The sequence below is a fragment of the Lynx rufus genome, unplaced genomic scaffold (genome assembly GCF_022079265.1).
Source record: "Lynx rufus isolate CCGP_SWC_20201006 ecotype Redwood Valley unplaced genomic scaffold, mLynRuf1.p SCAF_11, whole genome shotgun sequence".
Taxonomy (NCBI): domain Eukaryota; kingdom Metazoa; phylum Chordata; class Mammalia; order Carnivora; family Felidae; genus Lynx; species Lynx rufus.
The window spans coordinates 13,711,017-13,733,121 of NW_025814825.1; the positions used below are offsets into that span (position 1 = coordinate 13,711,017).

Consider the following 22,105-nt stretch of genomic DNA (forward strand, 5'->3'; position numbering starts at 1 on the left):
ACCCTCGTTTTCCATTCCACACGTGTTCCAGCCTTGTCAGGGAGCCCAGCCCGCAACCTTGTATTTATTTAAATTTGTTTTCACATGTGTTCTTATTCGTCAGTCTGTCCAGCATGCAGTTTCTCTGGCCCCTCTCCCCACCCAACCCTGCAAGGTTGTGGCGGCGGGCTCCGGCGGGGGGGGGGGGGGGCTCTGCCAGGCTTCCTTTCAGCCCAGAGGTTCCTAGCCCAAAAGTGGGGGTCCACTGACTCCCTAAGGCATCCAGGACCCTGGATGGAGAAAACCCTGTATCTTTGTTTTCACTAACCTATAAGCGACCTTTAGCACTCCCTTTAATTATGAAAATAGAAACAAGAGGTGCCTGGATGGAGCAGTCGTTTGAGCGTCTGACTCTTGGTTTCAGCTCAGGTCACGATCTCATGGTTGATGAGTTCGAGCCTCACACGGGGCTCTGCGCTGATGGCACGGAGCCTTCTTGGGATTCCGTCTCTCCTTCTCTCCGTCCCTCCCCCACTTGTTCTCTCCCTCTCTCTCTCTCTCAAAAATGAATAAATAAACTTAAAAAAAAAAGATTTTTAAAAGAAACAAACAACCGAGGTATCAGTCGTAGCTAGGGCTTTAACCCCAAAAGAAACCTCAGACATTTGCATACCACATTTCAGGTGTCATAGGGATCTCAACCTATCACTTGCAGTCATCGCTACTTTAAAAGGACAGCGTAGGGGCGCCTGGGTGGCGCAGTCGGTTAAGCGTCCGACTTCAGCCAGGTCACGATCTCGCGGTCCATGAGTTCGAGCCCCGCGTCAGGCTCTGGGCTGATGGCTCGGAGCCTGGAGCCTGTTTCCGATTCTGTGTCTCCCTCTCTCTCTGCCCCTCCCCCGTTCATGCTCTGTCTCTCTCTGTCCCAAAAATAAATAAACATTGAAAAAAAAATTAAAAAAAAATAATAAAAAATAAAAAAAAAAAGGACAGCGTATGTCAACCCCGTGCCAAATCTTACTGTGTACAGCATTAAGAACTACATAATTCTTCTTTAACACCCTTTTAAAATGCCTGGTGACTGTATTTCAACATAACAAGTTGACTGTATCTTATTTTTTTGCGATTAAAAATGTTATTCTAGGAAGGGGATCCCTGGGCTTCACCAGACTGTCAGAGGGGTCCTTGGCACAAAAACGAAAAAGAAAAAAAAAAAAGATGAAAAAACCCTCCTTAATCCCTGCTCACGAACGAACACCTTTTAGCCCAGCTCCCTCCGTGGGCTTCTGCCATAAGGCTGACTAACATTCTGCTAGTTCTCGGAGCAGGGGTCCTGAGCCACACATCCGCTTGGATGAGGTAGGAACAGGGAGGATCTGTGTCACACGTTCAGCTGAGGGTCCATTTTCCAGCTGCGGATGGCCCAGGCCGCTGTTCAACTGGCCCCGTATATCTATCTACCAGGATCTCCTTTGCAGTAGAAACACAGGAAATATACATTCCCTTGCCCTAAACTCTCCCTCCCTGCTGACGTGACCCAGAGCGTGGACCTCCATTTCCCTATTTTCCAAAGCAATTTCAATGAGAAACCAAACTCTAGAAGCAGTGAAGAGGTGGGGAAGAGAGGGAGGGGCAGGCTGCCAGCATCCATGGAAGCAGATGTAACTTTTTATACTTTCTGTGGATGTATGATTATCCGGGGATCCAGACCCTTTTTTCCCCTCGACTAAGGAGATAAGGGGGATCTGGCTGGAAATCACCCACCTCCCACCGAATCCCCTGGGTGGTGTGAAGGACGTAGATAGAATGCCTCCAACATTCTGGACCTCTCACCCAGCTTCTGATTTCATCAGCGGAGCAAAGCTAAAAAGGAAGGAGGGAAGGAGGGCTCTGGTCCAGGGAGCAACCAAGATGAGGTACATACATAAATAAAGGCCAGCACTGCCCTTCCCCCAGTCTCCAGGCCCCAGGCCACGGTGCCCATCCTGGCTGCTGCTATTTCTAAAAGGTTCTCCGGTGATTTGGTTGCAGAGCAGAGCGAAGCATCCACCCGAAGCAATGTCCACACAGCCGGTACCTGGAATCCGTGGTGCCTGGGCGAGCCTCGCTCTGCACCTTTGTGTGCCTGGCAGCGGGCAAGGGACGGTTTGCAAATTCTGCTGGGTCGCGGCTTCAGCTCCCATTTCCAGGGTTCTTCTCCCAAGATTTAAATTCTCCAGGAAAATATCTGTGGACTTCAAAGCAAAGCCATTCTGGAAGGGAAGCCAGGGGGAGCAGGGCAGCCCCATCTGTTCTTTTTCCTATTAATTTCTCCCCAGTTGCCTTCACTGAGGCTCTTATTATGACGATGGTGATTATTAGGATTTTTCTGTGCATGGCTGCATCCCGTGGTGTGATTCCTCCCAGCATGCTAAGCTCCAGCCTCCCTGAGGACCAGAGGGTGTCCTCGGTGTGATTCTGACACCTCCTAATTTAGTCTCATCCGTAAATCTAATTAGCGTGCTATTTACACCAGGCCCAGGAGCCCTGGTGGGGTGTGAAGCAGGCAGCCTCTTTCCTCACCTCTCCCCTCCCCAGTGCCCGCTCCCCGGCCGGCCAAGTCCCCTCCAACGGCTAGAGGTGGACTTTCATCTTGGATGTGGGGGACTGTACCCCTTTCACCCACTGCCCTGGCAGCTGTCCCCTCCCCCACGCCCCCCCTCCCCCCGCTCACGACGGGACCTTGCGGGAGTCATTTTGTCTTCGGGGTCACGCTCCCTAAATGCAGAGTCTGGTCTTCCTCAACATCCCCATGGGGATCGGAAGCAGAGCTAGCGCGCTTCATCCTGCGTTCTCTTCCTCTCCATTACCTCCTGGCCGCTTCATGCCCACGCCGGCGCCCCTTTTCCCGTGGGCACCTGTTTTCTTGCTCCCACACTTCCCCACCTGCCCCATCTGCCACCCCCGCCACACCCCTGACAGCCGTAGATGGTTTGTCTTGTTTATTTATCCCCCTTTCTCGAAGAGTAGGGGTAAGCACAACCCAGCAGGGAGGGGTCCCTGCGTGTCTCACCCCGTCACTGTGCTGATGGATTGGAGACTGGGCAACAGTGGTGAGGGTGGGCCACCAAGCCGGGCATGGAGCTGGCAGCCAGCTCTGCTTTGCTCCTGCTGACTCTGTCCCCCCCGAAAGGGGGAAGTGGTGCAGGGGTGGCGGGGGGCGGGCAGGAGGAATTTCGTGGCTCTGTTGTCACTCTACCCAGGAAGGCGCAGGGTAGACGCTCACTCCCTTCTCGCCCTCCAAGGAATTGGGTGTGGGAAGAAATTCCCAACATCAAGGTTGTCATACGTTTCTATCCCAGGTTCAAAGGTGCAGCTGTTTCTCTGCTTGGTCCTGACATGTGCCCCGAGCCCAAGGGCAGGTATCTCTGCTTCTCACACATGGGCAAAACTGGCCTCCGAGGAGACCTTCCGCTAAGTCAGCGTTAAAAGATACACTGCGGCAGCCGCTGGAGGGCAGGGTGGCGAGCACCCAGAGGCCTGGGGCACGAAGAGTAAGAGATGCCCTAGAAGGACCCTTGCAATGAGCGGGGAGGTGGGTGGGAACAAGTACTTGCTGAGCATCTGCTGCATGCCAGATGCTGTTCTAGGCACTGTTCGCAAGTGAACGCAACAGCCCAAGTCCAGCCCTCGGGCAGCACATGGCAATGAGAGCCATGGAGGAAGACAAAGCAGGGTGAGAGGGGTTTAAAGGAGTCCCGGGGGGACGGAGGCCTGACGGAGGGAGGTGACATTTAGGAGACACCTCAGTGATGAGAGGGTGAGCCACAGGACAGGAATACTTGGAGGAAGAGCATTCCAGGCACAGGGCACAGCAGGCATGTGGCTCTAGGCAGGAGGACGCTCGCCCACGGGTGGAGGAGGGGCCAGGAGGCCCCTGCCCGACCTGGCCGGGAAGGTCAGATAGACAGCTTTGCTGTCAGGGCTCTGCTTGCACAGGAAGGGGGCAGGGAGCCACCTGAGGGCAGTGAGCAGGGAGCGAGGCACTTACGGACTGAAATGTCAGAAGGACAGTCCATGCAAACGACCCAGGTGGCCATCCACCCCTGAGCGCATAGACAGAATGTGGTGGCTCCCCACGGGATATTAGCCACGACGGTAACGAAGCATCGATGCGTGCCACCATACGGATGAACCTAGAAAACCTTGTGCTGGGCGAAGAAGCCAGTCACAAAGGGCCACAGGGTGTCTGATTCCATTTGTACGAAATGTCCGGAACAGGCAAATCCATAGAGACAGGAGCGCAGATCCGTGGCTGCAGGGACTGGGGGTGGGGGTGGGGGTGGGGAATGCGGCGTGATTGCGCATGGGTGCGAGGTTTCCTTTTAGATGGACATGTTTTAGAACAGGAGGGAGCGGTGGCCGCACAACACTGTGGATGTACTGAAAACCACTGAATTGTACACTTTATGATGTTAAAATGGCGAATTTTATCTCTGTCAAAAAAATTATTTCAGTGGATGCTCAGGGCAGGGTCATCACTGGGAGGGAAGGACAATAACTGGAGGTACTGTGGGGGGGGAGGGGAGGAGTGGTCAGCTCCCGGGCCGTTTTGAAGAGAGAGGATTTGCTGGTGTGTGTGTGTGTGTGTGTGTGTGTGTTGACCTTTGACCTGAGCAGTTAGAAACACGGGGTCCTTCCTGCCTGAGACAGTGAGGTAGTAGGTTTAATGAGGGGAAGGCGGAGTCCGTAGGTTAGCTTTCGACACATTATGTTTGACGTGCTTGTTAGACAGCCATTTGGAGACATCGAGAAGGCAGAGGGGGGGTGCTGATAAATGTCCAACAAGCGGCTCTAGGGTGGGGGCCCCCTCATCTGTAGCACTCAGTGGTCTCTATGGCGTAAATCCCCCACCATGCCTACCTCGAGCCTGACCGCGGGTGCTCACCGAGATCCTGAAAACCTAGCACCTGGCTCTCCGGAGTCCACGATGTGGACCCAGAATGGAGATGGAAATGTGAGCATTGCCAGCATCTGGACTATATTTAGAGTCACAGACCTAAGCTGGGCTCACGGAGGCAAGGGGTGTGAGTATAAGGAGAGGAGAGCTGGGGCGCCCCAGTGTTCACATGAGGGGAGATAGGGACGAGCCAGCGAAGGTGACTGAGAAGGAGTGACCCCGAGGGAGGAGGGCCAAGAGGGAGCATTGCAGGACCGGAGCACGGACGGGGTGGGCGGTGGGCAGGTGCTATCAGCAGGAAGAGGGGTAGGGCTCAGGAGAGGGAGGAGGCAGCCAGCCCTAACAAGCAGCAGTGTTTGCCAATTAGCATATGGATCTGTGTTTACTTTTCTGTTTTCAGCTTAATGACTCTTAATTGCCCTCATTAGGGAATGTCCAAATCCGCCAACGTTTACAGAGCAGGCCAAGCGGGGCTTTTTTTTTTTTTTCTTTTTTAATCCACTTGACCCTCTTCTCCCCTGCCTTCAGGGCCCTCCCCTGGCACACTGGATGTCTCACCCCTTAGAAGGATGCCGGACGGCCCCCTCCCGCTCAGCACCTGGTGAGATGTCAACTCAGTCCTCTAGGGACGGAGCTGTGCTTAAATAAGCAGACCTCTACGGGAAAGTGAGAATCGGTGATTTCAAAGGCAGTATAGGAAGTGAAAGCAGCCAGTCTCAAAGGCTGCATCCTACATGATTCTTTTACGTTCTCAAAAAGACAGAGAACCCAGCAGTGGTTGCCAGGGCTTGGGTGTAGGAAAGGGGTTGACTGAAAAGGTAAGCGCAGGGGAGTTTGGGGGGCGGGCCGGCGGCACCGTTCTGTACCCTGGTTGTGATGGGGTAGCATGAATCTATACATGTGTTAAAATTCATAAAACTGAAGGGGCGCCTGGGTGGCTCAGCCGGTTAGACATCCGACTTCGGCTCAGGTCACGATCTCCAAGTTTGTGGGTGTGAGCCCCGCATTGGGCTCTGGGCTGACAGCTCAGAGCCTGGAGCCTGTTTCGGATTCTGCCTCTGTCTCTCTCTGCCCCTCCCCCACTCACGCTCTGTCTCTCAAAAAAAAAAAAACAGTAAAAAATTTTTAAATTCATAAAACTCAATACCCCAAAATGTCAATGTCACTGCACGTTAATTATAAAAAATTATAAATTATTGACAACCTCTCCCCCCCACCTCTACCCCCTCCCGGAAAAAGATGAAGTGAAAGGTAGCCGCATAAATAGCACCACTGGTGAGCTTTTAGACTCCACGCCATCCTTCTCTCCACTGTCATTTGATTCAGCCCGTCTGTAACGCGCACCCCCTGCAAAGCCAAAAAGGGAAACTAGAGGGCCTTGAATGCCGAGATGAGTTTGAACCTATTCAACAGGCAAGCGGGAGCCATCGATGGTTCTTGAGCATGAGTGGTATCCTCAGAGCTGTGTTTTAGGTCGATTAATCTGGACACCAGGAGAGTGAAGAGAGCAACAGAGGATGATGGGAGACTGCAAGGCAAGCAGGGACTGGATACGGGGTCTGTGGGAGAGGCAGGGGTTGGAATGCCGCTAGGGTTTGGAATACCGGGGGCAGGAGTAGCAGAGACCCAGAAGGGAGAGCTAGGAGGAGGAAAGACAATGGGAGCTACCACCATCGTCCGCCAGCCTGCTGGGCAGTGGCCAGGCCCTCCTGGTCTCTTTATCTCGGCTTAGTTCCTCATATGAACACCCTCCACCTACCATTGAATCTATTATCGTCTCTTGCCCCGCCCCCTTCCCAGCCTTCCTCCTGTCTCTGTCTTCCGATTTTTTCCTCCCACTCACACATTCTTGCATCCGTTCCTTTGTCCATGCAGTGTAGTTGTTTTGTGCCTGACCCGAGTGTGGAATGTGTCAAATAGAAGGGACTCTTCGCAGGCCTGGCCAGCTGTGCCAGGGTCAGACTTCTGGGCTGCCCAGTGACTGCTGAGTGACACATAGCGCTGTCACCATTCATGATCCCCCTTGTGCCTGAAGCCCAGCCCCCTGTCCCAGCCCAGGACCCATCCCTGAGGGCATTTGTGATGTTGTTGTTCCCGGGAAGGGGATGCAAAGCTGGGCAGACCTCCCTGGCAGGGGGCTAGGATGGGAGATGAAATCACTGTCCCCCTTTTGGCTCCCAGATCCCCCACAGCAGATGCGTGGCCTCCATAGAGTCTTGGGCTCTGTCCCTCGGGGCCTCCTGAGGCGATGGGATCCCTTATTTTGAAAGGCAGCCCAGAAAGGGCAGTTTGCCTGAGGTCACAGAGCTGGTCTGCTCCGGGGGCTCCCCTCCCCTTCCCCCACCCGCTCAGCCCCTCCCCCCCCCGCCCCCAGGCCTGGGGAGGTGGACTCGCAGTTGGAGAGGCAGAGGAATACAAAATGGTGTGATTAGCGGCAGGCAGCGTGCCCTCCCCATTTCCATAAGGCATTTAGATTTCTTTGCCTTGCCACACATTTTTCTCTCTGTGGGAACAGGGAAATAGTTTTAGCATGGTAAATAGACAGCGCCAGGCAGCTGCTGAGTGCAAAGCCCAGCTCCCAGCTCCGCACAGACCCCCTCCCCGCTCCTTGTCCCGAGGCCCCTTGGGGGCCGGATGCCCCCTCAGCCAGCCAGCCAGGCTCATCCTCCTCCCGGAGTGGCCCTGCCCCTAGAGTCCCCAGAGGGACAGTTCTGGGCTTGGGGCAGACTGGGATGCACACTCTTTTTCTTTTCCTGCATTTTGGACTCTCCTTCCTGCACATCTGAGAACACTCATACCCCGCTTCAGCCCCCTGCCCCGGTCCCAGCCAAAACTCCCATGCAGGGTCTGCCAGCGGAATGAGGGAGGGAAGGAGTTGAAACCAGGTATAGGGGTGAGGTCAAAGTTGGCAGATTCTGACTGGAGTTGTAGACCTTGAGGGGAACGGTGTGGCCACCCTTGCTGGGAGGCATGCCTGGGCGGCAGGCAGGAGCAGAAGGAAGGTGCTGTGGAGCTTTCCACTTGAGGCAGGAGTCTTTCAAACAGGGTCCCTCGGAGGAGGAGCGCATGGCCTAGAGGATCTTTGGGATCTGGCGGGGGGTTGGGGATGGGACATGTCATCCTGAATGAAGAGCTCAGAGCCTGGGCCTCATGAATCCTACGTGGCCCCCTGTTCTGTGCACATGAATTTCCAAGTGGCCTGGAAAGGTCCCTGTGATCCCCTGGGCCTTCCACATAAGGCTTGCCCTTTGGCCATGCCCACAAGCACTATTCAGGTGAGCCTAGCCCTCCTGGCCAGTCCCCCCCCAGGACCACTTCATTTCTCTCAGGACTCCCTGGGCTGATTGCCCTGACACCTACACGTCTAGTACAGCCCAAAGATTTGGATTCCACCAGAAATGTCTATTTACCTGGAGCATAGAAATGAAGCCAGAGTGGCCGGTTCCAACTCTGGGGGTAGGGACATTTAGCTCTGCTGTATCTGTTGGACATAGGGGGCACCTCCAAGATGGGACCCTCCCAGAGCAAAGGTCACCAGGGCTGGGCAAGAGCCCTTGGTCAGCTGTGCAGCCATCCTCCCTGGCAGAGGACCAGCTCCTGTGTGTGAGCTGCATGGACACTGGGGCCTCTGAAGTGGTTCAGCCTTCGGGGAGCACCTGGAGGACACAGGGGCTGGAGTGTCAGATGCTCAGAGCCTTGTTTTCCATACCAACTGCATGACCTCCCCACCTGACAGTGGGGACAGCTTATCCTGCCGTGCTCTCAGACATGCCTCGTGGAGTTGGGCACCGGCCCTCCTGTGCCCACTCGGGCTTGCGAGTGCCTGGGTTTTAGCACTTTGAGTCCTGCGTCCTGGGAGCCCTCACAGTCCCAGGCAAGCCAGGACAGCTGATTGCCTAGGGGCAGGCCGGAGAGGTGGCCCACCCCCAAGGTTGAGAAACTGAGGTTCGGAGCCAGACAAGCCTGGAATGCCGGAGAGAGACAGGTGGTCAGGTATAGCTGGGCTTTGGAGGTGTGAGATTCCCACAGTGCACTAGGGCGGTGGGTTGCAAATCCGGGAAACAATTTGAAAGCACCTGTCCCTCATTTACCTTAATGCAAGTACCCAATGCACATTATAATTCACTTCCCAGAAGTGTCGCTGCGGGGCCAGCGACAAGATCCCTCCTGAGGGAGGGAGGGGAGGCCTCGTGCCCTCGTCTGTGAGCAAAATAATACGCACGTCCACGCGATGAAATTGACAGCTCTCTAGTATTCTTTCCCCAAAGTGCCAGCTGCCGATCGGATTGAATTAGATTTCACAGGGGTTTTTGCAATACATGGAATTCACCAGCAAATTACTCTTAAAGAGGGAAAATCAATCATTTGGAGCAGAGATAAGCTGAAGGCAAGGCAGCCTTGGATTGATCCCGTCTGTGCAGGCGTGTGTGGAATTCAGCAGATAACCTGGGGAGAGGAGGAGGGGAGGAGGGAGGGGGAAACAGGATGGGTGAAGGAGGAGGAGGGAAAAAAGGAGAAATGGAAAAGAGAAAGGTGGGGGGGGGTGAAGAGCAAGGAGAAGAGGGCTAGAAGGGAAGGGAGGAGAGCAAATGAGAAAAAAAGGGGAAGGAAGAGGAAGGAGGGGCAGAGAAGGCAACAGCAGAGGAGGAAGTGGAGAGAGGCCTTAAGCGGCAGGGGGAGCGGAGGCAGGGGGAGCGGAAAGCAATCTGAGGAAGCACAACAGGAATTAACGGCCTTAGGAGAATCATCCCGGCTTGCAGATCTGGAAACTGAGGCCCAGGGACAACAAAGGGCTTGCCCCAGTCACACAGTGAGCCATGGCCAATCCAGGGAAAACGGTTCCTGTCCACACTGCTCAAGGGCCCGATCCACAGAGGAGCCGGGGAAGGAGGGTCTGGGTAGGCTGAGCACCTGACATTAGGGCAGTGTCCTTCGCCTGACGTGGGCCTGAGAGGCAGCCCGCTCCCAGGGCGGAGAAACTGAGGCTCTGAGCTGGACAAGCCTGGAATGCAGGAGAGAGGCAAGGCTGAGCGTGTGCCGTGGTCTTAGCTGGGGCCCTGCTCCCGGACAGGGCGTGGAGTGGGGGGACCGTGAAGAGACAGAGGGTGGTCCTTTACAAGCAGGTGCCGCGTCAGTCCTCCCGGACTCTGAAACGTGGAAGGTCCCTGGGGGTCGAGGCAGACTTAGGGGATGGAGGCAGTGACCACCGCAGGGCTCCTTCCCATTGCCCCCTGGACTCCAGCTTCACATGGGCAGCCTGCCCTGGGGCAGCGGGCAGGGCCAGAGGAGTGTGGTACACCCACTAGGTGTAGGGGACTGTCAGGAGCGGTGATGGGAAGGGGTGCTGAGAGGCCCGCCCTGCCAGGGTTCACATTGGCATGTCTGATTGGGGTTAATTAAGTGAAAGGCTGGACAAAGGAGTGATAAAGAATCCATCTTGGGTGGACTTTGATTTCCTGCCGCTCGATAGCATGGATTAGACCAACAGAGCACAGGGGAGAAGGGAGACCTACGGCCCCTGCCCAGGCGGGAGGGGGCTCACTCACCCCTGCACACATCCAAGCCTTTGCCCTTCTCCGCCTGCCCCTCTCATTCCTGGCCAATGTCTGGAAATCAGCCCTTCCCCAGGGCCACCTCCTCCCCTCCCCCACTCTCTCCCAGAACGAAAACAACAACCCTTACTTACTAAGCGCTCGCTCAGCCCCGGGCACTTTACCAGGATCTTGCAGCTCACCCAACAAGAGTGCTATCAGGTGGCCCTCATGCTTTCCATTTTGTGGATTGGGAAATTGAGGCTCAGAAGGGGGAGGGCTTTTGTGCCAAGTCACACAGCTGGAAAGGGCGGCGCCTCTGTCTGGAGTAGATCCAGCCCCCCGAGGCTGTGCTTTTAGCCTCCACTAAAGCTTCGGGCTCCACACCCTGGAGTTTCTGGTCACGGGGCTCTTGCCTGGCAGGTCTGAGTCCTGGACACGGCTTCTGCGAGGGTGGCGCTAACTCTCGGGGCACATCTGGGCACTCCGGGCCCCAGCCCCATTCGCAGCTCAGGCTGAGGGTGTCTCACCAGCCCACAGAGCTCCCTGGCTCTTCTCTGTCTTACTTCACAACACTGCCCGCCCCCAACACAAAGACCTTGGCCCTTGCTGGCCTCCCCTGGCCCATCATACATCTGCGTGACCCTGGACCTTGCTCTTTTGCAGAGAGGAATTAAGGTCCCTACCTGGGTAGAGGGTAGTGCACAGGGTAAGGTGAGTACCTGTAGCATTTGGGGTACAAAGGGGGGAAAAAAGCACAGAAAGCTACTTCTAGGAGAGCCTCCTGTCGTAGGCAGGAAACCAGAACTCACGTCACCCACCAAAACAAGACAGGGCAAAGAGACAACGCCGCTCCTTAATCCTGTGGGTGTGCCTTCTTCTCCCGGCTTCACAGATGAAGCGGCTCCAGGAGTGAGAGTGAGTTGCCCAAGGTCACACAGCTAGAAAGCGACAGTCTAGTCCCCAATCTGAACCTTTCTCTATTGCATCCTATCATTGGTCACCACACAGCTACTCCCCTGACCTATGGCAGAGAGAGATGAACCTCTCCAAGGGGCGAACTGGCAGGGAGGTGCCCGAGGAGGGTGGGCAGAGAACCAAGCAAGAGCTGTGAAGGAGGCACCTGCAGGCCTTACGTGCAGGAAAGGAGTCTGGGGGCCGAGCCAGGCCTGCCTCTCTTTGGGGACCAGGTCGTCTGCGAGGGACATGCCAGTGTCTAGAACCTGCAGGTGATGACCCAGGCAAGCCGTGTTCAGGAGTCAGGCGCAGACTCTGAGAGAAGCCAGGCCGCCCCCATGCAAGCCCAGGGCAGGGGTCTACCTGAGTCTGAGTCCTGGAGGAGGGCAGGGCCCTGTGCATGCAGCTGTTGTGAGTGTAAACACCCCCCTGGGCCCTCCCAAAGTTGTGAGCGTTCTGTGAGCTGCGGCCCTAAGAGGGCCCGTCGCACACTAAGCTCTCAATGACTAGTTGGGAAAATGCCGCTGGTCCACTCCATGGAGTCCGGTGACCATTGGGACTGAATGTGAGTCCCCTGGCTGTGGGAGCTGCAAAGAGACTGGGGGGGGGGGGGTGGTACTAGGAGGCAAGGCTTGCAAGGCCACCCCCCACTTCCGGCGGCGGGAGGTTGGGGGGCAAGATGTAAGGGGAGCTGAGGTGGGGGGGCAGCCCCTTCTGGCAGCGGCTGATAAGGAGGGCCCGACCAGGACGGCTGCCCTCTGCGGGGCGGGGGGGTGGGGGGGTGGCAAGCCTTCATCACCGGAAGCAAAGCAGGGCTGGCTGCACGGGAAGGGGGGGGGACGGCAGGAAGCGAGGAGTGATCTCCTGTGTCCTTCCCCCTTCCACCAAACAAATAAAGCGGAGCTGTCGCAGCCCCGCAGGCAGCCGCTGGCACCCCAGCCCGGTGCGGGAGGGCAGCGTGCAGCTCAGCTCCGGCTCTGGGACCCGCGGCTGCTGGCTATCAGCCTTCTCATCGCCTCTCCCAGCTGGAAGAGAATTTAATCCACCGGCCTCCTCTCCACACGCACTGGGACTCCTTTTGATGTGCCTCTTTATCTCCCTTCCCAACAAAATTGCCCCTCGACAGCTCCAAGAGGGCCTCCTGCCGCTCCCCCGCCCTGCTCTCTCCCTCCCAGCCCCAGTGAACAGCCCTCCGTGGGGCCTGGCAGCGAGTGAGGGGGCAGGCTGGCACCCCTCCACCAGCCTGGGCCCCCTGACCTTGGCAGAGGAGAACTTCCCCCGGGGCCTCACCCCCCCAACCGGAGGACCGCCGAAGTCCTCCCGGGGCCAGTTCTTTGCTTGCATGGGGAACAACTTCCGCAGTGGGAGGGGGCTCTCCAGAGCCGGGTGGTTGAGAGCTCAGGCTGCCGAAGACAGAACAGACCCAACTTCAAATCCTTCCCTGGCAGCTCGGAGGCCTGAATAAGTTGCCCGCCCCGACCTCGCTTTCCTTCTCCATGAAAGGGGTGGACGGACGCTGATGTCCGGGAAGAGCCCGGTTAGGTCCCAAGAAGCACACAGTTGGGGCTTGACAAACAGAAGCTGTCTGTCCGGAGGGCTGCCGTTAACAAGGGTTGTGCACCGCTTTCGTGAACTGGGTGAATATCACACGCGTGTCCCACCCCGAGGGGCTGACGGTCATAAGCCAAGAGTCCCAACAGGACGTGGCCTTCTGGGCAGATTCCGAATGGGGCAGGCTGAGCATCTGATGGCACTTAGCGAGGAGGTTGCCCTGGGCTCTCGGGACAGCCATATATGGGGTCCTGACCACCGCGGCCGCAGGCCTGAGTGAACTTCCAGCCCCTGGTGGCAAATCTAGGAGATTTTAGTTGAGACCCAGAAACCTGGCCTGAGGGGCCGGTGCTCCTGCCCCGCCAGGGATGCAGGCCCAATCCACCCTGAGCTCAGCACCCGCCTCACCAGGCACCTCCTCAGTGCCGCAGGCTGGTCCTCCGCTCTTGCACCGCGGTGGCCGCTCCAGCCCCCACCCACGCACCCCGTGAGGGATGTGCTCGGTTTTCTCTCTCCAGCTGCCCATTCAGCACAGCGCGATGATCCCTTTTCTTCCCCGTTCTCCGAATCGCTCCCGCCTTGCCTCGCTCCACCCCTCGGTTCTCAAACTCCCATCAGAACACCCGGTGGGCTGGCTCCACAGTGCTGGGCCCCGCCCCTGGAGTTTTCGATGGGTGGATCTGGGTGAGGCCCGAAACGTGCATTTCTGACAAGGTTTTAGGTAACGCTCAGCCACCGGTCCCTGTGCCACACTCGCAGAACCACCGCTGTGCCCCGGTATTTCCCACTCTTGGATGCACACTCGAATGGATAAGGTGGAGAGCGTTACAAGGTCCTGAGGTCTGGTCTCCCCCAGCCCACCCACGTCTGATTTGCTTGGTCCGGGGTGTGGCCTAGGCATGGGGCTATTTTAAAGATCCCCAGCTGACCTTGATGGCTGGTCGGATGGAGCACTGCCTCTCCGCCTCTCCCCTGTTCGCCCCCCCGTGGATCTCTATGAGCGCCACCAAGCCCCGGCCTGCCCCTGCTGTTGTCTCCTCCAACCTTGGCTGTGCAGCGCGGCTCCCCAGGAAGCGTGGGAAAAAAATGCAGCTTCCTAGGCCCCACCCCGAAGATTCTGACACGGTGGCCGTGGGCATCTGTGTGCCTGAGTTTTAGAGCTCTCCTGGCAGTTCGGATGTGCAACCAAGTGAGGAGGGCGGCCCCAGTGTGACCTGCGCCCACTGCCAAGTTCACCTTCCTCGTTTTAACCACCGTTCATCTGCTTCAGAGCTGAGAGTGGCTCCCGTTGCGCACGAACGCAGTGCCGGAGCCCTCCAGACGGTGCCTGCGGCGGGACTGTCCCCCAACCTCCTGCTCTCCCAACAGTCTTGCCAGCTTCCCTACAAGCACCCTTTGCAAAGCAGCTCGCCTCGTCTGCCTCATCGCTAGTCCTTCGTTCCTGCTCCTCTGCCTTTGCTTAGGCCAGCGGCTCTCAAAGGGTGGTCTCAGACCAGCAGCGGCCTGGCAGGCAGCACCTGAAACTTGTTAGAAGTGGAACGCACGTCACAGGCCCCAAACTACCAAATCAGGTATTCCCGGCGGGTGGGCCGCAGGCTTGTGGCTTAACAAAGCCTCCAGGTGATGCTGATACAGGGCTAAGGACAGAGCTGGCTCCGTCTGGAATCCCTCCTCTTCGAGCTCATTTTCCCTGGGTTCCTGAAGCCAGTTCAAAACTCCCCTTTTCCGGGAGGCCTTCCTGCCCCGCCTCATTCTCAGACCTGCTCAGACTTTAGCCCGGGGTGCTCAGCGTTACCATCTCTGTTCGCTCTGGGAACTCAGACTGAGCCGGAGCTTCTGGTGGGAGGCGTCCTGACCCCGCTTCCCTCGGCCTGGGAGCTGGGCCTGGGCTTTTGTCCTCACTCTGCATCCAACAACCTGTGCAACCTTGGGCGGCTCACTCAACCTCTCTGAACTCCCATTTCCTCTGGAGGGGGTTCTAAGTTCCAGTGGTCCTTCAGCTCCACCCTAGGGCCCGTGGGATAGAGGATGCACAGAGTAGTGGGTGAGGAAAAACTGCTGGAAACCAATGGCTTCTTGAGCACCTACTGTGTCCCTGCTCTGATGGGGGATTACACTGCCTGAGGCACTCCCAGCCAAGGGCTCCCAGCATTCCACAGTGACCACAGAGGGCTATTCTGTAGTTACTCTGAATGTGTCTGTGTTAGTAATATCGGTGCCTATTTATACAGTTACGGAATGATCTCCAAGGCATAGTTTTCAGTGACAAAACCTAACCCAGAACAATGCGAGTCGAGTGCTATTTGCATCGGGGTGGGGGGAGGGGCTAGATACGGTAGTGCTCCTCGTGTTCGCGTGACAGAGCCATGGACAGGATATGATGGTTGCCTCTGGAGAAGCCTCTCCAGTGGCTGGGCCGGTGGGGACAGGGAGACCGACGTGTGCCCTTTACGCTTTTTTTTTTTTTTTTCCAAAAGCTTATTTATTTTGAGGCGGGGAGAGGGGGCATCCCAGGCAGGTCAGAGCCCAAGGTGGGGCTCGAACTCACAAATCGCGAGATCGTGACCCGGGCCAAAATCAAGAGTCAGACACTTAACCGACTAAGCCACCCAGGTGCCCCTACACCTTTGAACTATGTGAAAATTCTCCATATCCGTATTTATCACGTCTTAATATTTTCCGTGTTAGGAAAATTAAAACCTGACAATGCTTGGGGTCGTTTTCTGTAGGGGTTTGGGCCAGGCTCCTGGGAGTAGGACAGAGTGACATGACCCATCTCCCCCCACCCCCACCCCACCCGTGCTGCCCCCACCCACTTCCCTTTGGGTGAGGACCAGGTGATCTGAGGAGCCCTAGTCTCCCCTCACTATTGGCGCCCTAGGACCTCTTCCTCGGCTTCCCTCTCCCTCTCTTCTGGGTAGGGGGCTGCACAGACCTCCCCACCCCCCTGCACTCCCAGAGGCTATGGCCCGTCAGATACAAAGGGGGCTATTCCTCTAGAGCAGCGTGTGTTCCTGGGGTCCACTCGGCCCCTCTCCCTCACCCTGACCTCGGATCTCACCATCTTTTCTCTCTGGTTCCTTCCTCCTCTCCGTACCTTTCCGGCTCCTTCTCTGTCTCCATACCTTTTGACTGACCGACTCCCACTGACAGAACTTGGTAAGTGAGCCTGGGAAGGGCAGGGGCTGGGGGAGGATGGTGGGCATCATGGGGACGGGGCTTCAAAGGGGGAGTTGCTCTACCTGCCCAGGCAGAGCTCAGCCCGCCCCCACCTTCTTGGGCCCCCGGGTCCTATGGTGGAGGGAGAGGTGTTGGTGTCACCTGCTCAGAGCTGTCACACTCTGCCGCTTTTGGCTATTAGTGCCCCTTCGGGCATTTAATTGATCCCCTCCTTCTGACGGATGGATTCCACGCCAGGGAGAACTGAGGACCCCACAACCTGACGGGGCCAAAGGAGCGTTGCCTATACAGTCTGCTGGAGTCACTTTGCGCGCAGGGGTGGGGGGGTTGGGTGGTTCTGGACGCCCTGCTGCTTGTCTGTACCCCAAGATTAGCAGTGTTGTTTTGCCAACTTATAATTGCAAATAGAAAAAGAAGATAGAGACTGATGGGGACATGTTAACATGCTTTCGCTCCACAAATGTGTTTTGACCGCCTGTGGGACAGGTCCAGGACCGTAAGAATTTTGCAAACTGTCAGGCTTCACTGAGGGCGTTCTTTCCAGCCAGGACCATCCCCATCTGGAAAGACTTCCTGGTGGCCCGGCTGCCCCACCTCACGGCAGGAACAGGTTCTGGAAGAGATCCCTTCCAGAGATCCCTCTGGTTACAAACACGTACACCGAGGGGTGGGGCGGGGCACCAGGCCAGGGGTGGGTAACACAGGATGAGCAGTGGGGACATTTCCTCCTGGGGCTGACAGCCCAGGTTTGAAAGCCACTGAGCACCTGAAATAAGGATCGGGAGACGCTCTCCACCGGTTGGCTGCAAAGCATGAGCATCTGCCTAGGTTGAAGGAGGCTTATTTGGGGGTAATTTCTCCCCATGGATGTTGAGTCCCATTTCTGAGCAGGTCAGACCCTGGGGAGTCAGTCACCTCTGCGACCTCCACCACTGGCTCTTTTGATCTGGGGTCTTGGGTAGCCTGAAGACCTCACACGAGGTGTCAGAACGAGCCTTCAGCTGCCGGGCCACAAGCAGAGCTTGTGAAGGACATGGGAGCTCTGAGCTACCTGGGATCCAGTGTCTTCCAGACCCCTACCGGCTGGCCAGTGTGGGGTACACGGGGGTTCGCTTTGCCATTCAGCTGCTTGGGTGATCCCATCCCCTGTGTAGGGAAGCCAGCGTTCTCCCTGGTTGACACGTTCCAGGGGGAGGAAGGGGAAGAAGTTGTGTCCTGCTGTCCCTCTCCTGCCCAAGCCCACTGGGGACACTTAACTTGCTTCTCTCCCCTCCATTCCCTTCTGACCCTCTTTCCTCTGTCTCCCTGCTGGGTCCTCCAACTGCAGATCATTCCCAGTTGGGGTCACTGGGACTGAGGAAGGGGACAGGAGGTGGGAAATGAAATGAACCAAACCACCTGGAGGGGACATTTTAGGCATCTGAAGGGATAACGAAGGCAAAAAGACCTGGTCGAGACTTCCAGAAGGCCCAGACAGGGACGGGAGGCAGGGTCAGAGAGCTAGGCCAGGGTCACCCAGAGGAGGCCAGACCGCTTTTGGGTGGGGGGGCAGGCAAGCCCCACCACGGGCACCTCGTCCACCTCCAACAAAGCCACTCGGCTCCTGACCTTGGCCTCCTGAGCCCTCTCTGACTGGTTTTTCTTCACTTTGCCCCAGGGCCTGAACAGCATGTTCGAGGTGTACCTGGTGGGGAACAACTCCCAGCACTTCATCATCTCCCCCACCTCTGTCCAAGGGAAAGCGGACATTCGCATCCGGGTGGCCGTCCCCCTGGACTATGAGACTGTGGACCGCTACGACTTTGATGTAAGACCCCCCAACTTTGCTGGGTAGAAGCTATCGGGGGAAGCAGGGGTGATACCATCCCCTTTAAACTCCCCTTCCACCTCTCCCCATTCTTGCCCTATGTATCTGACTCTGAGAAGCCCACGGAGCCCCTGACAGGGGCTGGGCTGAGCCCCCCATTTTCAAGGAGCACAAGGAAATGTCTGGAAATTGAGCAGAATTTATAAGGCATGATCACAGCCTCAGAAGCCAATAGTGAGCCTCACTGCCCCAGCCCCTGCCAGCCCAGCCACCAGCAGAATCAGTGACCACCCTGGCCCTCCGGACACTGATGGGGGGGACTCACAGCAACACACACCTGGGATGGGCAGTGACGCAGACAGGAACTCCCTGTCAGGACCTGTAAAGGCCCCAGGGGGACTTTGCGGGGAGAAGGCTCCAGGAGCATGTGAGAGCTTACCCAGGCCCCTGCTCTGCACACCCAGCTCTTTGCCAATGAGAGTGTGCCTGACCACGTGGGCTATGCCAAGGTGAAGATCGCCCTCATCAACGAGAATGACAATCGGCCCATCTTCAGCCAGCCACTGTACAACGTCAGCTTGTACGAGAACGTCACCCTGGGGACCTCTGTGCTGACAGTCCTGGTGAGTCTTGCTCTTCTACGAGGCCATTGAGCTCTGGTGATGCCCATGGGGAGGCAGCCAGAGGGATCTGCCCAAGAAACCTGGGCAGTCAGGGAGGGGGTGCCCCCCCAAGCCCCCAGAGGCTGTGGCGTTTGCATATTAAAGCATCTGGACTCTTTATAATGGGGCTCCCGTGGTCAGGGAGCACTGTGGAAAGAGCGCCAACCCGGGGGAGGATGGGATCGGGCCAAGGACACTGGTTTTCTGCCTTGGCCCTGAGAGGCACTGAGCCTGAGTAGGCCAGGAGCCCTGGAAGTGCCCTCTAATAGAGATAGGGGCCAGCCGGCTCCGAGGAGGGCCCCCCTCGCTCTTTGAACACAGGTGTCTGGCAAGAATGGGCTTCTCAAGGGTATCTGGCCATCCCCAGCGGCCCTTGGCTGGGACTTTGACAAGAGGCCTCTCCCAGGGTCCGTTTGTATCAGTCGGTATTCTTGATGGCAAGGGACACAAACCCTTAAGTGGTTCAAGTAAAAAAAGACCAGCTCGTGTAATTCAAAGTGTAAGTGATTTCAGGCGTGGCTGTATCCAGGCACCCAGCAAGAATCTGCCTTTAGCACCAAGGTGCTGCTTTTTTTTTTTTTTTTTTTTTTTTACGTGGGCAGGGGAACACCAGCACCCCCAGACTTGCTTCTTACCAGTTTATCACCCATCGTGGAAAAACCGTCTTCTTTTTTAGTAGTTCCAGCAAAAGTCCCAGAGCCGATTCTCCTTGCTGGGCCATCCTGGACCCAATCATCATGATCCTGAAATACCAGAGATGGGTCACACTCCTCCCGGTGGGGCCAGAGGTTGGGGCAGCTGCACGCAAATTCTATGGGCTGGAAATGGGACAGGGGCTACACCAGAGGGGCTCCTGTTACCAGAAACAGAGAGGGTTGGTTGCCGAGCAGATCCAAGTGGCAGTTTTATGGTATGCAAGCTCAGCTCCCACGCATAGTAGGTGCTCCATAAATGTGATGCAGTTCAGCTCACTGCTGCCCTTCCCTGCCCACTCTGAGGGCCTCGGGGGCCCCGTTTCCATTTCTTGTTCCATCCTTACTCCGAGCCAACACCTTGCCTGCTGATCCCGGGCCCCCGACTCCGAAGTGTGTTTACCGACAGATGGTATGAAACTGTATTGAGCCCCCAGGCCCTTCCCATCTGACAGTTATTAATATTCCAAACAGATGTTTAGCTTGGCGGGCCATCAGACAGAAACAATAAGTGTGCCATGGCCGTTTTCCTCCCCGCCTGCTTCCCCAGCCCGTGGCCCCGCTGGCTTTCACCAAGATGCTCCTTGCAATCAGTCACCTGGTGCCTGAGGTCCCACGGATCCTCTTGGCAGCCAGAGAGCAAGTGCCGGAGGCTGAGGTCGTCAGCTCCCCACCCCCAGCCATCTTCACATATCGGGGTGAAGGACACCCAAGCAGCCTGTGCTTTAGGGACCCCACCCCAACAGGCCCGGGACCACATGGCAAAGATTTCAGGCGTCAGGCTTGGGGGGTGTCCCTGGGGATGGAGGTCTCACTTTGCACTCACAAGTTCCCACAGCCCTGGAGAAGGGTTGCCGAACCTAGGGAGCAGGGGTGGGGTGTGAAGGGGCAGGAGGCACACCTCTTGGCTGGTGGCCAGTGGCTGGGGTCAAGGACAGTGTGTTAGGCCCGGTCTCCTCTGGGGCTGCCACTAGAGAGTAGGTCCTCACACTGGGTTTTCTCAAGCACCAGAGCAGTTCCTGGGTCTGCGTAGACCCCGGCCCGGCTCCCACAAACCCCTTCTCCAGTTGCTTTCCAGACGCTCCACGGGTGCGTTCAGCCTCCTCTGAGTGTCTCTTCCTAGGCCTGGCTCGTCTGGGCAGCCTCCAGTGCCTGAGTCTAAGCCTTGCCCACCTCCTTCTCAACACCCCTGGCCCCAGGGTTGTGGAGTCGTGCAGATAGGAAGGGGCTCTTTCACCCAATGATAAGCTCTGGTCCCAGGGCCGTGTGCCTGCAGGAGCTCCGGAGAGCACACGAAACTGGGTGGGCCCTGCTTTCCTTGCCTTTGCTGTGCGTTAGTCTAGCCACGTCACCTCTGAGAGCCTTCATTTCCTCATCTGCAGAATGGGCATGAGGCCACCCAAGACCGCCGTCAAGAGGTGTGAATGTTAGGTGTGAAAGAATCCCCTGCGCGGCCCCAACCCAACCGACCCACCATCATCTCCCAGGGAGCTTCCACAGCTCCTAGCAGGTGGCAGGTTTCATGGCCTCACCCACCCCCCTGCCCAGGCCTGACCCGGCCTCCCCCACGCTGCCGTTTTCTGGGGTCAGTCTGATCTTTCCCCCTCCTTTGCTGCAGAAGGAGCTGAAGTTATAGCTGCCTGCTCAGGGACTGTGAAATTCCTTCTCCATGACCTTTTCTGGGATGTTATTAAAATGTTTCATGGGCAGTTGTGTCAGAAAAAAATTACGCAAGAAAAGGGAAATGTTTTAATTTGCACTGAGGAGGGCTGGGGCAGAGCCTGCTGTGAGGGGCCTCCCACACAGCACTGGCCCCTGCTTCCGTGGCTTATCACCTGCCCTGGGGTGGGGGGCGGGGGAGGCAGCAGGTTGACAGTGGGGAGGGGCAGCTGGAAGGAGAGGGTCTGTCCCCTCCAGCCTCGTCTCTGGCCAGGCTGGAAGGGCTGGACCCTTGTACCTCTCCGCTCCCTGGACCTCCCCCAGCCTAGATTTTGAGACCCTTCTAGCCCCCAGTTATAGCACAATGAGTTTCCACTGGCGGAGGGGAAAGCGTGGGCACCCAGAGTGCAAAGGCTTGGCCGTGAGCGCTGACTCCTTGGATGCCTAGGGCTGCTTCTCTTCTTGTACCTTATCTGTGAAATGAACAAGATAGACTAAGATGTGTCCTTGGTCCCTTCCAGACCTAGAGCCTGGGGCCGTCCTGCCCAGAGGAAGGGGGGTGGCGGAGCTGACCTCTGAGGGCGGCTACCCCTGTTAGTGTTGCTACTGCAATAATCATTTCGGTGGCCGTCACTGTTGAGTCCTAGCTGGAAACGGGCACTTTACATGCGCTGTCTCTAACCCAAGAATGCGCTGCCACTCTCATTTTACAGGTGAGGAAACGGACGCTTAGGTTAAGTGATTATAACTTGCCTGGGCCCCCCAGGCTAGTAAGTGATTGAGCTGCAGTCCACAAAAAGACTGTCTGGCCCCAAGCCATAGGCCCTTAACCAGTGGGCTGCCCATCCAGAAGGTTCTGAGTTGGACCACTGAGCCTGTCCTTTCAGTAATGTTCAGAGCTGAGGGTGAGGAGAGGAGCCAGGAAGTGCCCTCTGCAGGACCCAGGTGGGCAGGCCACAGGGTTGCTCCAGGCATTCTGTCTCTGGGTGACCCTTGAGCCCTTCCAGAACCTCTGGCACCATCAGGTGAATTTTGGGCTGTGTAGGTCCCGAGCTGCTCAAGGGTCAGAGCTGCGTGAGCTACTCTTACTGACGGGAAGACCAAGTCGGGGAGACCAGAGCACTTTGCCCAGGGAGATGGGAACCCCA

At 56.9% G+C, this 22,105-nt stretch overlaps 1 protein-coding gene across 1 annotated transcript in view; it reads left to right on the forward strand.

The window, feature by feature from the left end:
* Nucleotides 1–22,105, forward strand: part of LOC124506880 (cadherin-23-like) — a 286,170-nt gene that overhangs the window by 187,864 nt on the left and 76,201 nt on the right. The window contains exons 11-13 of the mRNA XM_047072896.1: nt 16,111–16,116; nt 17,795–17,944; nt 18,409–18,567. Coding sequence (XP_046928852.1) covers nt 16,111–16,116; nt 17,795–17,944; nt 18,409–18,567 — 315 coding nt within the window. The remainder of the gene's footprint in view (nt 1–16,110; nt 16,117–17,794; nt 17,945–18,408; nt 18,568–22,105) is intronic.